The sequence below is a fragment of the Balaenoptera acutorostrata genome, chromosome 9, assembly GCF_949987535.1.
Source record: "Balaenoptera acutorostrata chromosome 9, mBalAcu1.1, whole genome shotgun sequence".
In the NCBI taxonomy this organism is placed as follows: Eukaryota; Metazoa; Chordata; class Mammalia; order Artiodactyla; family Balaenopteridae; genus Balaenoptera; species Balaenoptera acutorostrata.
In genome coordinates, this window is record NC_080072.1 from 17,321,031 (window position 1) to 17,335,138 (window position 14,108).

The 14,108-nt window shown below is 38.9% G+C and overlaps 1 protein-coding gene across 1 annotated transcript in view; it reads right to left on the reverse strand.

Moving 5' to 3' along the window:
* The window catches only part of HSD17B12 (hydroxysteroid 17-beta dehydrogenase 12), a 168,627-nt gene that overhangs the window by 56,912 nt on the left and 97,607 nt on the right, over positions 1-14,108 (reverse strand). The window contains exon 4 of the mRNA XM_057552141.1: positions 5,699-5,806. Coding sequence (XP_057408124.1) covers positions 5,699-5,806 — 108 coding nt within the window. The remainder of the gene's footprint in view (positions 1-5,698; positions 5,807-14,108) is intronic.

Consider the following 14,108-nt stretch of genomic DNA (forward strand, 5'->3'; position numbering starts at 1 on the left):
TCCCAAGTATTTCCCATAATCCATAAGGTTGCTTAGGCAAGGATAATCAAGAGGTATTTTTGCATTCAGCTGAGAAGAAGGGAAGGATACCAATTTAAAAATAACCCACCAAATACATTAATAGAACAATTATTAATTTATGAAGGGCACAGGAAGAAAAGAGAATAAAAAGGTCTATTCCAGATTTTACAATCAATTACTCTTTGCAATCAACTGACTTTTATTATCTATACATATTGTTGTTATTTAAATGATGCTTCCTAATAAAATTATGGGCACTGTGTAGAGATAGGAAAAAGTTGATGGGTAATAAATAGGCCTAAGACACTAAGCCATCACAGGCTGTCACCCTGTACCAACCGATTCTCTTGACTCTACAAGTTACATAAATAATGACAGTATGGGCTTCCCTGGTGGCACAGTGGTTAAGAATCCGCCTGCCAATGCAGGGGACACGGGTTCAAGCCCTTGTCCGGAAAGATGCCACATGCCGCGGAGCAACTATGCCCCTGCGCCACAACTACTAAGCCTGCGCTCTAGAGCCCGCGAGCCACAACTACTGAAGCCCGTGTGCCTAGAGCCTGCGCTCTGCAACAAGAGAAGCCACCCAACGAGAAGCCCGCGCACCGCAACGAAGAGTAGCCCCCGCTTGCCGCAACTAGAGAAAAGCCCACGCACAGCAACAAAGACCCAAGGCAGCCAAAAATAAAATAAATAAATAAGTTTAAAAATAATAATAATAATAATGATAGTATGGGTGGAGAGGACCTTCATAGCATTTGGCATAGGGAAATTCTTGGTCTAGTACGAATTACAAGCTTGAATAAAGCTATGGTTGATTTTTTTTTTTAATGAATCACAAAACAAGTAACTATCTTTTTCCAGGAGGACCTTTTTATTTTTACCTCTAGAATAAAGAATGCCACTTTTTTTTTTTTTTTTTAAACATCTCTATTGAAGTATAATTGCCTTACAATAGTGTGTTAGCTTCTGCTTTATAACAAAGTGAATCAGTTATACATATACAATATGTTCCCATTTCTCTTCCCTCTTGCATCTCCCTCCCTCCCACCTGAATGCCACTTTTTAAAAGTTAAAAAAATCATAGTGAAATTTGAAAAAAGTATTCTCTGTGGCATACTTCTAAATGCAAGGCTACTCCCCTGGCCTTGGTAAATTACGCCTCCTGCGATGTATGAAGTCCTCCAAACCAATCTGGAACACACATGAGAGTCTCTCTTGAGGAATCAAGTGAGCACTATAGCAGTCATATTTTGTTAACTAATTGTTTGCTTATTGAAAGGACTGATGTCATTTTCTCTAAATAGCTGAAGTTTTTTAAGTTTTCCCAAATCTGTGTTTCTTGGCCTTTGCCTGAGAGAAGACAGCAGATGCTTACTTATTTTACACACCAGAGTTAAGAATTCATTGTCTCAGCCTTATGCATTTATAGTCTTATCAAGTGATGGTGACCTTTCAGTACAAATTCACACAATTCATGGCCATTTTCTTTCTGCTTATCTTATTGAAAACAATGTTTCTTTCATAACCAATAGCTTTAGCATTTTCCTTTGTAATTCTGAAAATATTAATTTTCTTTATTAAGCACTGACTATGCTTTAGTGGTTAGTGCTATTCAAACAAATGGAATGTACCTTGGTGATTTTTATTTCTTTTTATCATTACTGGTTTCATTAATACTCAGTAGACAAAATTCTCTCCTATGACTTAATATGGATTGCTAAATCTTACTAGAAATCAATGTACATGTTTGTTATTTTAGGGAATGTTATAAAGGTGAGACTGACTTTAAGCAGAGGAGGAAGGAGAATAAATAAGATTATCTTCCCCTTATTAGACAGAAGGGGGGGTATGTGGGATCTGGATGGGGAGGAAAAAGGGAAGAAAGTGAAGGGGCTATAGGCCCAGGTAATCATAAAAAAAAAAGAAAACATCAACACCAGACCCCTCCCACAAGTTCTAGAGGGTTATACCCACACTAGAGAAAGAAATGTAAGATTTGAGTTGAAATATGACCTAGCAATAAGATAAAATTTAGCTCATAAAGGTGTTTTAATAGTTTCCCCAAAAATCTTGACAAATTAAAATTACAATGCAATATAAGGTATCTGCTAATAAATGTCAATATAATTATACAAAGCTTATGATTAAGGAGACAGTTCTGGTAGAGTAGAAAGAAAACAAAATGTATAGCCAATAATAGTATAATGTATGTGAAAGTGCTGCTATAAACTTTAAAGGAGTATGTAAACATTAGCTATAATTATTTTTATTATTGATCTGTAACCAACCTAGAAATCAAAAATTAAGTTGTCTGTGTATGTGTGTGTGTGTCTCCGTAAGTATTCAATCAGAACTATTTAGTTACAATATAACTTCAAAGCAGGGTTTCTCAACCTCAGCACTGCTGAGCTTTTAGACTGATCGTGCTTTGCTGTGGGAGTCTGTCCTGTGCACTGAAGGAAGTTTAGCAGCATCCCCGCCCTGTACCCGCCGGGGGCCAGTAGAACTTCCTCCTCCTCCCCCCTCAATTAGTGACAACCAGAAATGTCTCTGGACATTGCCAGACACTGCAAAACTGCCCCTGGTTGAAAGCTATGTTAAAGCACAAGAAAAACCTAGAAATTATATTTATGGCTCTCCCACCCAAACTGAGGATGAGAGACAGCCAAGATGAACTAGAGCTAGATATCCATCACTAGGCACATGTGGCTACTGAACACTTAAAATGTAGCTGGTCTGAACTGAGATATGTTATAAATGTAAAATACACCCTAGACTTGAGGATTTGGTGTGAGAAAAAGAATACAAAATGTTTCAAAAAACTTTATGTGGATTACATGTTAGTGATAATATTTTGGATACAGTGGGTTAAAATAAAATACATTATAAAAATTAGTTCATTTGTTCCTTTGTGCTTTTTAAAAATGTGGCTACTAGAAATGTTCAAATTAAATGTGTGGTTTTCATTATACTTCCAGTGGACAGTGCTGAACTTGTGCAAAAAATTATCCCTCCTTCACACTATACGTTCCAGGCAGCCTTTGATAACAGAGAGCTCTGTCCCCAGTTTTCTCTTTACCTTCTCTCCATTCTCCTTGGATTAGCTCCAGTTTCCTTTCTTCAGTGAGATTACTACTCAGAGATGACTTACCTCCAAACTCTATCTCTAGTTAGGAGCTCTACCGAAACCTAGATCCATATGTCCACTATCGACTTAACAACCCCACTTGGACATCCTAGAGGAACCCCAAACTTAAATGATCCTCATTCCCAAAAAGGCTCCTCCTCCAGGATTCCCCATTTTATTAAATGGCACTATTGACACAGATGCTCAAGCCAGAACCCTGAAGGTCATCATGAGTTCTCTTGCAATCTCTCACAAGTAGAGTCCTGCTTCCTCTACTTCCTCAATATTTCTGGAATCATCCTTTTTCCTAACACTGGCTAGGCCAAGTCACCATTATTTCTCCCCATATCAACTCCATCATCCCTTTTGCCCTCTTATTACACCCTGCCCTCCCCATCTCAACACTTAGCCCGCAGGTAACTAGTTTTGATTAGGGCTGTCTTTCCCTTTAGAACATTATACTACATAAAGCCAGGCGCTTTCCTGTTCATTGTTGTATCTCCAGTTCACTGACTGACAAATGAACGAATGAATGACTAAAGAGGGGTGTAAACTGCTGACTCACAGGTTGCAATTTACTAAGGGGCTGGACTACAAAAGCAGTGGTTCCATTAGCATATGTGGCCCAGGAAAATATCAACCCTTAGGTCTAAATATCAATGCTTATGTATTGACACAAGTCCTAGGATTCTAGCAGTGGGGAAAAGGTGCTTGGGCACCATGTACTCTGCACCCTCATCCTTAAGAGATCTACCTATTGTGCATAAAATCACACTGCAGACTTTGTATATACTGGGTCAGGAAAGAACAGCTGAAGAGTGCCTTTTATAACCCTCCAGCCCAGCAGCAACCTGATGCCTGACATCTTCCGTTTCCAATGGCATAGTCCCAGAGTAGCTATACTTTCAAAATTACCCAGTGAAAAGCAGCTGAAATTTATACAAAGCTAAGGACAACTGTGATTAACTGAACTACTCCTGAAACAAAGTTATTCTTCAAGAACACAAGTTCAAAATAAGTCTCCTCTCATTAGGGATCCTTGATCTCCCTCCTTGCCTAAGCCAGCCTTCACTATCCAGTCCATGACTAGTTTGAAAGGGGTTTGGATGGACTATGGCAGTCTCTATCCTAACTAGTAAGTTACAGCTACTACTGACTTGGAATTTTTAAAAAGCTGAGAATTTTACAGATGTTAGCTGTGCTTTAGGTTAAGCTAAAGGAAGAAGAGCTTGTGAAAGGCTCTGAGTAATGTATGTATTAGAGAAGAACAAGGCAAAAATTAGACCTGTGTGTTCATTCATCTTTTGCTACTGGCTCTCCTATAAGTATGGGAATAGCTGTGAGGGTAGGTGGGGCGTGGTGATGTGTGATATGGACCAGGCAGGAGCTGAAAAGATAACACATCAAAGCCAGGGTTAACCCCAGGTCCAATGGCACTATGTAGGGCTATAATGTGTATAACTTTTTTTTAATTGCCTTTTCAAGAAATTATATAAGAGACCATTCTTTTATAGTATGAGGAAGACAGGTGGGGTCTTGACTAAAGAAAGGTTAAGAAACATTTTTTAAAAGTATTTTCTCTTCGTCGTTCCTCCTTTTATAGTCCAATAAAGAAAACAATGGCAATTACCAGGTTCACACCAATTTAGGCAGTGGGATAAAGAGATTTAGTGAAGAAGTGACGTTTTTCTGAACTAGATGCTCTTTTTCTTTCTAGAAATGAGTCAGAGAATGCTGGGTAACTTTCTGAAGCCTGTTTTTTTTTTTTCTTTTCCTCAAAATCTGGTGAATCTTTTCCATAACAAGGTCCAATACTTCCACATCTCAGCAGAAGCATCGGTTTTTGGCAATAAGGTAGCTGAGGTGTAACACAAGGGAGTAGGAGACTCAGAAAAAACAAACAGTGGCTAAATCCCATGCGCAGTACTCAGTCTCTACGGCAGCTTAGGCAAGTCACTCATCTCTCTGAGCCACGTCTTCTCAACTGGGGTGATAGCTCCCCCAAGGGAACAAAAATTGATTCGGGGGTATGGTGTGAGCTCTTATCCTTTTTATGTATAAAGAACAGATATACATACAGCACATAAACAAAATACACAGTGGATCTGTGGTATTAAAGTCTCATGGGAGGGTGGACTAGGGGAAAATAATGTCTAAAAAGGTTCCTTGTCATGGGAGGGGGGTAATATTGAACAAAAGGCTGAGACCCCTCTAAGCCTTTATTTCCTCAGCTGTAAAAATGGGTCAGCATTACCCACCACAAAGGATTATTATGATATAGCTGTATCTAAATATATGCAGAGAGAATGAGAGACTGGAAATAAAGCAGGCAGGGAAAACAACCTAAATTGTAGAATCATCATTAAAACACAACCCAAAACATAAAGATTCAAGCGTATATAGATCCGTATCATCTAATGATCACTTGTATTAACGAGACCATTTTCTTCTCACTAGTCATTTCACCAATTGAACACCAAACATCCAAAAAGAAAATCCTAGTCAATAAATGCAAGAAGAATCTCTAAACATGAAAAAGATACAAACCTAAAACACCAATTTCAAGACCTGCCAAGCTTGTTTTAATTTTATCATAAATATCTTCTGATGTAAAGTCAACAGCAATGGTCTTTGTTTCCACTTTGAATTTTTCTCCTAGGGAAAAAAACACAAACGGAGAGAGGAAAAATTAATATATGGCAATTAAGATTTAAGCATTTGATGACATTACCCTTTCAAACACTTTTTTACCCCCAATTTTATATGAAATTTAGACCAGGATAATTTTAAGTGATCATGAGACCACCTAAGATATGATATAGAATCAACACAGTAGTTCTGCAATAAAAATTCCAATGTTATCACAGAGCTGGCTGAATGTTCCTTAATCAGTTCTCCTATAAATCAATAATGATGGCTTTTTAGACCCTTAGGTACAAATAATAAAACATGATGCACATCATAATATTATATACTCTTTAAATATCACTGGTTTGTGATTTTAATTGCAAACTGATACTTCATAATTTCAGGAAAAAGTCTTAAGTGTGATCTATTAAAACAAAAAATCCACCTTATTAAAGTGGAAATAAAATGAATATGATCATATTGGAATTTAGGAGCTTGGTTAATAATGAATAATCACTACATTTAAAAAGCCACACAAAATGCATAGTAATGGAGCTACAAAGTGACACCAGAAAGACCTCAGTGTTCTACTTTGCAGAGGACTGTTAAGGTCCAAACAGAGCTAAGGGAAATAACAGATTCAGAAATGAGACCCTGGAGAAACAAAACTCATCTGAGGGAACATGTCATGTTGATTTCTGCCTTCACTAGTGAGCCGCTTTGAGAAGACGGCATGGACTGCGAGGTCACCCAGACTTGGGTACCAATTTGACTTCCACACATTTGCTAAATGACTTTGAGCAAGTCACATGTCCTCTATGGGCCTCAGCATCCTCTTGTGAAAATGAAGGTAATAATACCCATTAGTGCTATCAACGCAAAGGTACCAAAGTATTACCTTTAGTACTAACAATACTACCATATACTGGCATACATGAGGCACTCCATAAAGTCTCCAAGAATGCTTATTCTTTGGAACTTGATGAGAATTCAAAAGAATTAATTTAAAAATCCTGCTTCCAAAAATAAAATTTTCTTCCTTCAAAGTCAATGCCGGTTTATCACAGAATATACAGCAGTAATCCACACAGGAGGTTTCTGTTCTTGATCTGAAAGGATTTATGTCTAAAACTAAAGAGCTGGTTCACAAGAGATTCTTTAGACTCAATGAAAAGTATCCACCCTAGATAGGAATCTATGAATAAACTAGAGAGGATATAACTGACCTGGAAAATACCTTATCTGGTGTTAAAGGTATACCTACTATCCGAATATAAATGAGTTATTACGTGTTCATGTAATGGACAGCCAGATACAGGGCTGTCATTTCCCAGTAGCTGGTCTGACATGTCTTAGCATAAGAATTTACCACAAGTAAGTAAAGAACTCTGCCTTTATCAGAGCCACCAATTCACAAGAAAAAAGACCAAAATCAAAAGGCTGAAGGATACCTTTTACTGAATGTAAAACTTTATTCCGGAAGTAAAATAAGATAAAATTTATCTATTTGTTTGAGGAAAGCAACGTCTGTTTCCACACTAGCACTATATACTGACATGTAGGAAAATTTCTCTCTAGTAATAAAAGCTACCTCACAACCCCTGAATCAAATTTACTTCTAGATCTCACAGGATTTGGTGAATGTACTTACATGGCACAGTCTTACATGGACACGCTGTTTAAAAAAAAAAAAAAATCAGAGACCCTTTTGGAAAGAATGTTACTTAATAAGAACCCTCCAGTAAGCTCTTTCTTATGTCTTCACACTAGGATAAGCAAAATGGTTTCTGACACAAGTTTTTCAAGATAAATAAAAATTTGAACTTATACCTGAATTACTCTGAATCATGTTCTAGTCCAGTTAACATTGTTTACTTTCTCTTAACTTTTCTTCACTGCCTCTATTGTGGGCTTTACTTTCTTTCTTTCTTTTTTAACATAGGTCAGCTCCTGCCACCCTCCTTGCAATCCTCCAAAGCGTTCCATCTCATTTACAGTAAGAACCAAAGTCTTCAGCATCAGCCTGATACTGAACTAATCTCCACCCACTTACTCTCCAGTTGCTCCCCAGCCTTGGTCACAGGGGTCCTAGCAGTTCTTTAGACACAGGATGTTCTCCATATACACTCAAGGCTTTTGAACTTACTGTGCCCTCTGTCTGGAATGCTTTTCCACATCCTCTGTCTCTGTTGGGTCTTTAAGTAAATGTTACCTTCTCAGAGAAGCCTTCATTGACCACCCTTTAAAAAATGCAGGGCTTCCCTGGTGGCGCAGTGGTTGAGAGTCCGCCTGCCAGTGCAGGGGACATGGGTTCGAGTCCTGGGCCGGGAGGATTCCGCATGCCACAGAGCAGCTAAGCCCGTGCGCCACAACTACTGAGCCTGTGCTCTAGAGCCCGTGAGCTACAACCACTGAAGCAAGTGCCTGGAGCCCATGCTCCTCAACGGGCGAGGCCACTGCAGTCAGAGGCTTGAGCTCTGCAGCGAGGAGTGGCCCCCGCTCGCCGCAACTGAGGAGAGCCGGCGCGCAGCAACAAAGACCCAAATCAGCCAAAAATAAATTAAAAATATAAAAATAAAAATAAAAAATGCAGCCATTCCTCCCCAGCACTCCTTGTCCCCCTTCCCTGTTTTATTTCATTCCATCGTGCTTACCCCTCTCTAATATACTATATATTTCAATAATGCATGTGTTTGTTGTCATCTGCTCCCATCAGAATTAAGCTTGTGAGGACAAGGTCTTGGATCTGCTTTGTTCAGTTGCTCAACAATGTCACAAAGGCTCCAGGGTCCTTCCACCCTTTCCTCCTATTCCCCTAGGCTGGCTCTTCTCTTGGTTTCAAGAGAGCCACTGCCATTCCAAGCATCCATGCAGGCAATGTTCAGAGGCAGAAATGGGGCATCCCTGTTATATGTCCCTTTTATAGTGAGGAAAACTTCCTCAGAAGAATCCAGCAGGCTTCCCTCACATTTCTTTTCCCAAGATTATGGGATATGTCTTAAAAAACTAAAAAAAGAGCTAACATATGATCTTGCAATCCCACTCCTGGGCATATATCTGGAGAAAAACATGGTCTGAAAGGATACATGCACCCCAATGTTCATTGCAGCACTATTTACAATAGCCAAGACAAAGAAGCAACCTAAGTGTCCATCGACAGAGGAATGGATAAAGAAGATGTGGTACATATATACAATGGAATATTAGCCATTAAAAAAAGAATGAAATAATGCCATTTGCAGCAACATGGATGGACCTAGAGACTGTCATACTGAGTGAAGCAAGTCAGACAGAAAAAGAGAAATATCCTATGATATCGCTTATATGCAGAATCTAAAAAGAAATGATACAAATGAACTTATTTACAAAACAGAAACAGACTCACAGACTTAGAGAATGAACTTATGGTGACTGGGGGGAAGGGAGAGTTAGGGAGTTTGGGATTGACATGTACACACTGCTATATTTAAAATGGACAACCAACAAGGACCTACTGTATAGCACAGGAAACTCTGCTCAATATTATGTAACAACCTAAATGGGAAAAGAATTTGAAAAAGAATAGACACATGCATTTGTACAACTGAATCAACTTTTGCTGTACACCTGAAACTATCACAACATTGTTAATCAACTATATGCCAATATAAATAAAAAATTTTTTTAAAAAAAGATTATGGGATATGCATGCTCTTGACCAGGCCCATGTACTGGCTTTGAGGATTCCGTGAACTGTCCCTACCACTACCACCAAGTTGTGTGAATCAAAAATAGTAGCACATATATAAGAACAGGACAGGAAATGCCTCTCTCTGGCCAAGACAATTAGAAAAGGATTATGAAGGATGTTCTAAAAGGCTGAGGCGGAGATAGCTGGCTTCCTTAGGAACTAGGAAATAAATCTAGGCATCTTCCCCCTCCCCATAGTCTATCAGCTCTCATCTGACCCTGCCAACAGAAACCAACACAGACGAACAAGAATCCTCAATTTTAAACATCAGTACAAGGATGTAATAAGCACCTGGAAGAGAAGTGGGGACCACATACACATAATACAACCTTCATTTCCACCTTCGCCACCTCCCCTACCCAAGGTTCTTCATAAGACTACCAGTTCACAACTCAGCAACAGCCCACCCCTGGGGAAGAGTAAGAACTTCACCAAAGCCTTTGGAGACATACTTCTGAGTACTCTGATCCTTGCCCACCACAGAGGCCCATGACATGACAGCCTCTGTCAAGTCTTTCCTCCAGGGTAGGAGCTGTGATAAGTTAAAATAAATACCCTACAAGTGTGTGGAATAAAGATATACAAACAAGTGAATCTGAAGGTTGCAATGGAAAGGGATGAGCTACTCAACTGCCCCTTCAAGGAAATTCTGGTTACCCCAGCTGCTGGGGTATCATCAGCAGACGGCTTTCAGGTGTCAGCCCCTTGGCAGGGGGAAGGGGGAGGCAGGGGGAGGGGGTTGCCTCAGCTTCAGAGAGTTGCCTGGACCAAGATCATGCCTTTCTCATGACACCCACATCCAATGAGTGATTGAGGTGAGAGTATAAAGCCATTGGACAGCGTTTACTGCCCGCATTGTGATTCCAAAAGTATAGCCTGTTTATTATCATATTTTTCTGTTCTTTTGTTAATGCCCTAGTTTTAATTATTCTAACTTTAAGATAAGTTTTAATACATCTAGTAGTGCAGAGCTCCTTTACTATTATTCTTTTCCAAAAGTTTATTGGTTTTCCTTACTTGTTTAGTCTCAGTTTTTATTGGGTTGCGTTCAACATTTCAATTAAATTTATGAAGAATGACAATGTGGCGTTCCCTCCAGGCTCTCCATTTATTCAATGTCTCACAGTATAATCTAGTGTTGTGAATTCTTAAAGAAATTAAAGAACTAAAGAATCCCATTATTAGAATACTACACACCATATGCAAAGATACTCCATACTACTGACTATTTGTACCCTTTGATATTTGAAATTGGATAGGCTAGCATCCTAGCTACTAGTTGTAGCCAAATATAATCATGCCCTCCTTCCCTTTCTTCCAGATGGAAATGATTCCGATATGGTCTTGGCCCTCTATCTCTCAGTCTAGTGGCTAACACGAAAAACTAAGAAGCAAAAAACTCTGATGATTGATATGAGCTGTTCAAGGCAGTCAGCTCACTAGAAATGGGGCAGAAAATCAGCTCTGGCTTAAAAAGTGGGGAATGAAGCTAAGAAATAGCTGGGCTGATACCATTCATCGCTTATTATCTACTATTCCACTGAAAACCACATGACCCCAATGGTGGAATATTAGAAAGCAAATATTATTCATAAATACAGAGCTATAACAATGAATGTCCTAACTGCCTTGAGTCAGTCCATCACTTCTAAGAATGGGTACCCCACTGCTACACTCACATTGCTGATTTTTACTCACAGGATCCTGAATTAGTTCAAGTCTGGAATTGACAGAGAAGGAACTTCTCTGTCAAAAGTAGTTTCAAGATGCAGCTAAAACACCTCTCAATATTAAAACTATCACATGGGACTTCCCTGGTGGTGGAGTGGTTAAGAATCCGCCTGCCAATGCAGGGGACACGGGTTCGATCCCTGATCCGGGAAGATCCCACATGCCACGGAGCAACTAAGCCCATGTACCACAACTACTGAGCCTGTGCTCTGGAGCCCGCGAGGCACAACTACTGAACCCACGTGCCACAACTACTGAAGCCTGCATGTCTAGAGCCCATGCTCCACAACCAGAGAAGTCACTGCAATGAGAAGCCCGCACACCGCAACAAATAGTAGCTCCCACTTGCTGTAACTAGAGAAAGTCCGCGCACAGCAACAAAGACCCAACGCAGCCAAAAATAAATAAATAAAATAAATTTAAAGAAATAAAAAAATAAAATAAAATAAAAATAACACATTTTTATGTTCAAACCTAGAAAGGTCATGAACATATTCATAATAGCCTTATGTTTAACATACTTCTAGGTCTGGCCATCACTATTTTCATTTTGCTCAACAAATTGACATCTCTCCACTTTCACTGAAGACTAGGATAATATATTCGTGGTTTATATTGATACAAATACCAGAAGAAAAAAAAATCGACATCTCTCAAATTTAACAGTTTTGCTCTAAGAATAATCTTATAGGTCTTAGAAAGACTTTCTTCATTTTTTCCCCTGAGTGTCTGGGGATATTAGGTCTAAGAATGCTAGAAAAGAGGTCAAATCTACATAAACCCATGTACTATTTATAATTTTTCTATTAATAACAACCAAAAATAATATATTGATTCTCCTTTCTTGACACATCTGCTCCAAATAAACAATCTGTCTTTCCCCCTAAGTTTCAGTTTCCCCCTATTCATTACAAAATTCCTATTACATTTATCCCTCCTCATCTTTTCCATATTATAAATTTCATCATTTAAGATTCGAGTTGTGTCACCACCTGTGTGGACTGAATTTTCATGATTCCCATTACCTCCAACGTAAAGCTACTGACTTCCTCTCGACTGTGCTCCTAGAGACCTTCTATATAACACTATTAAGCACTTCCCATAATACATTATGCAAAGAGTCTCTACTTCCTAACAAACACAATCAATTTGTTATCTTTGTATTCCCAGCACCTAGCACAATGCCTGGCATATAGCAGAGGTCACTCAAATGTTTGTTGGGTGAATAAATGCATCTAGGCCAACACAGTTGATATATCAAAATCATCTCACTACTTCTTGAACTCCTCTCTATAGAAATAAAACTACATGCCAGTAAGAGATGTCTGTGTGAGACATAATAACATAAGGTACTTAACATTAGGCTTTTTAAAGCATTAAGATAAATTGAGAAACAACTCAGTTCTTCCATCTGTCCTGCCTGGGTTGGACTACCATCCACATGGAAGTAGAAACACTTTAGAGTAATTAGAAACCTTAGAAAACCATCCAGTCTCATGAATAAAGTACTCCAGAAGCTTAACTCAGGGGCACCGAGATGAAGGTGGAAGATACTTTAGTCATGGGACCACTCTCCCTCTCCCCAGCCCTGAAAAAGATAATCAGGGGGAGAGGAGAGACTCTTGGGAAAATGGTACTATATTCAATGCCTACCAATTTTAGCTTCTTAAATCTAAATTCATTAAATTCAATTTGTAACTATAAAAATGTACTGCATGTTTTGAAAACCCCCTCCATTTTCACATGTTTTACAATATTTAGAGCTGTAAAAAGTGAGTCTTTTGTACTTTTTCTAATTTTTAGGAGAAAACAAGGAACAAGTCCCCTAAACATATCCTTTCCACTTAACTTCACTCCTTTTCCTGTTTTCTTTTTTATCCCCAAACCTCACCATCTCCCTTCACCCCTGCCCCTTGGGATTAGACATCTCCCCACAAAGCCTCCCTTATGTAGCTCTGGAGAAAAGGTGCTTACACCCTAGATGGGAAAAATTCATCTGACTCCATTTTTTTTTAAAGGCCCACTTAATTATAATTATCAGAGATGCTACACAAATCAAGGTCCATTTCTTTTTTACATTGCCCTTGAAAATATATTCATGACAATTTTAATCTCAGATGAAGAGACTCACTTTCAGTCAAATCAAAAAATCTGTCATAGCATCATCAGGGATTCCATCCCAAACCAAGTATTTATTTCTTTTTTTTAAGCCAAGGTTATTATATATTTTATTCATTACAGCCTATTTAACTAGAACAGCCATCTGCAATAAATAAAAACCTTATACCATGTGAAATTGTTCTACCAATAGGGCATGAATAGGTCCCATTCTTTTTAAGCCCTGAGTTCTACATTTGGTTCAGGTATTGTAGACCCCTGGACAAGGCATCTTTGAAGAAATTTTCAAATAAAGATGTTTATTTTCTACACTTGGAGGAAAAAAAAGGCCTGCCAATGGAAACATCTGAATTTTATTTTTTGAGGTGAGAAAAATATAAAAATTATTTCTAACATTATTATGCTTAAGATTCCAAGATGATGTTGCTAATACTATGGAAGCAGAGTATTATGGGCTGAATATTTGTGCCCCCCCCACCAATTCATATGTTGAAGGTCTAATCCCCAATGTGATGGTGTTTGGAGGTGGGGCCTATGGGAAGTAATTAGGTTTAGCTGAGGTCATGAGGGTGGGGCCCTCATGATGGGATTCGTGACCTTGTACAAAAAGGAAGATAGAGAGAGCTCTTTCTCTCTACACAACACACCTAGGAAAGGCCAAGTGAGGACACAGGGAGAAGACAAGCCAGGAAAGAGGCTCTCACCAGGAACCGAATCTGCCAGCACCTTGATCTTGGATTTCCTAACCTC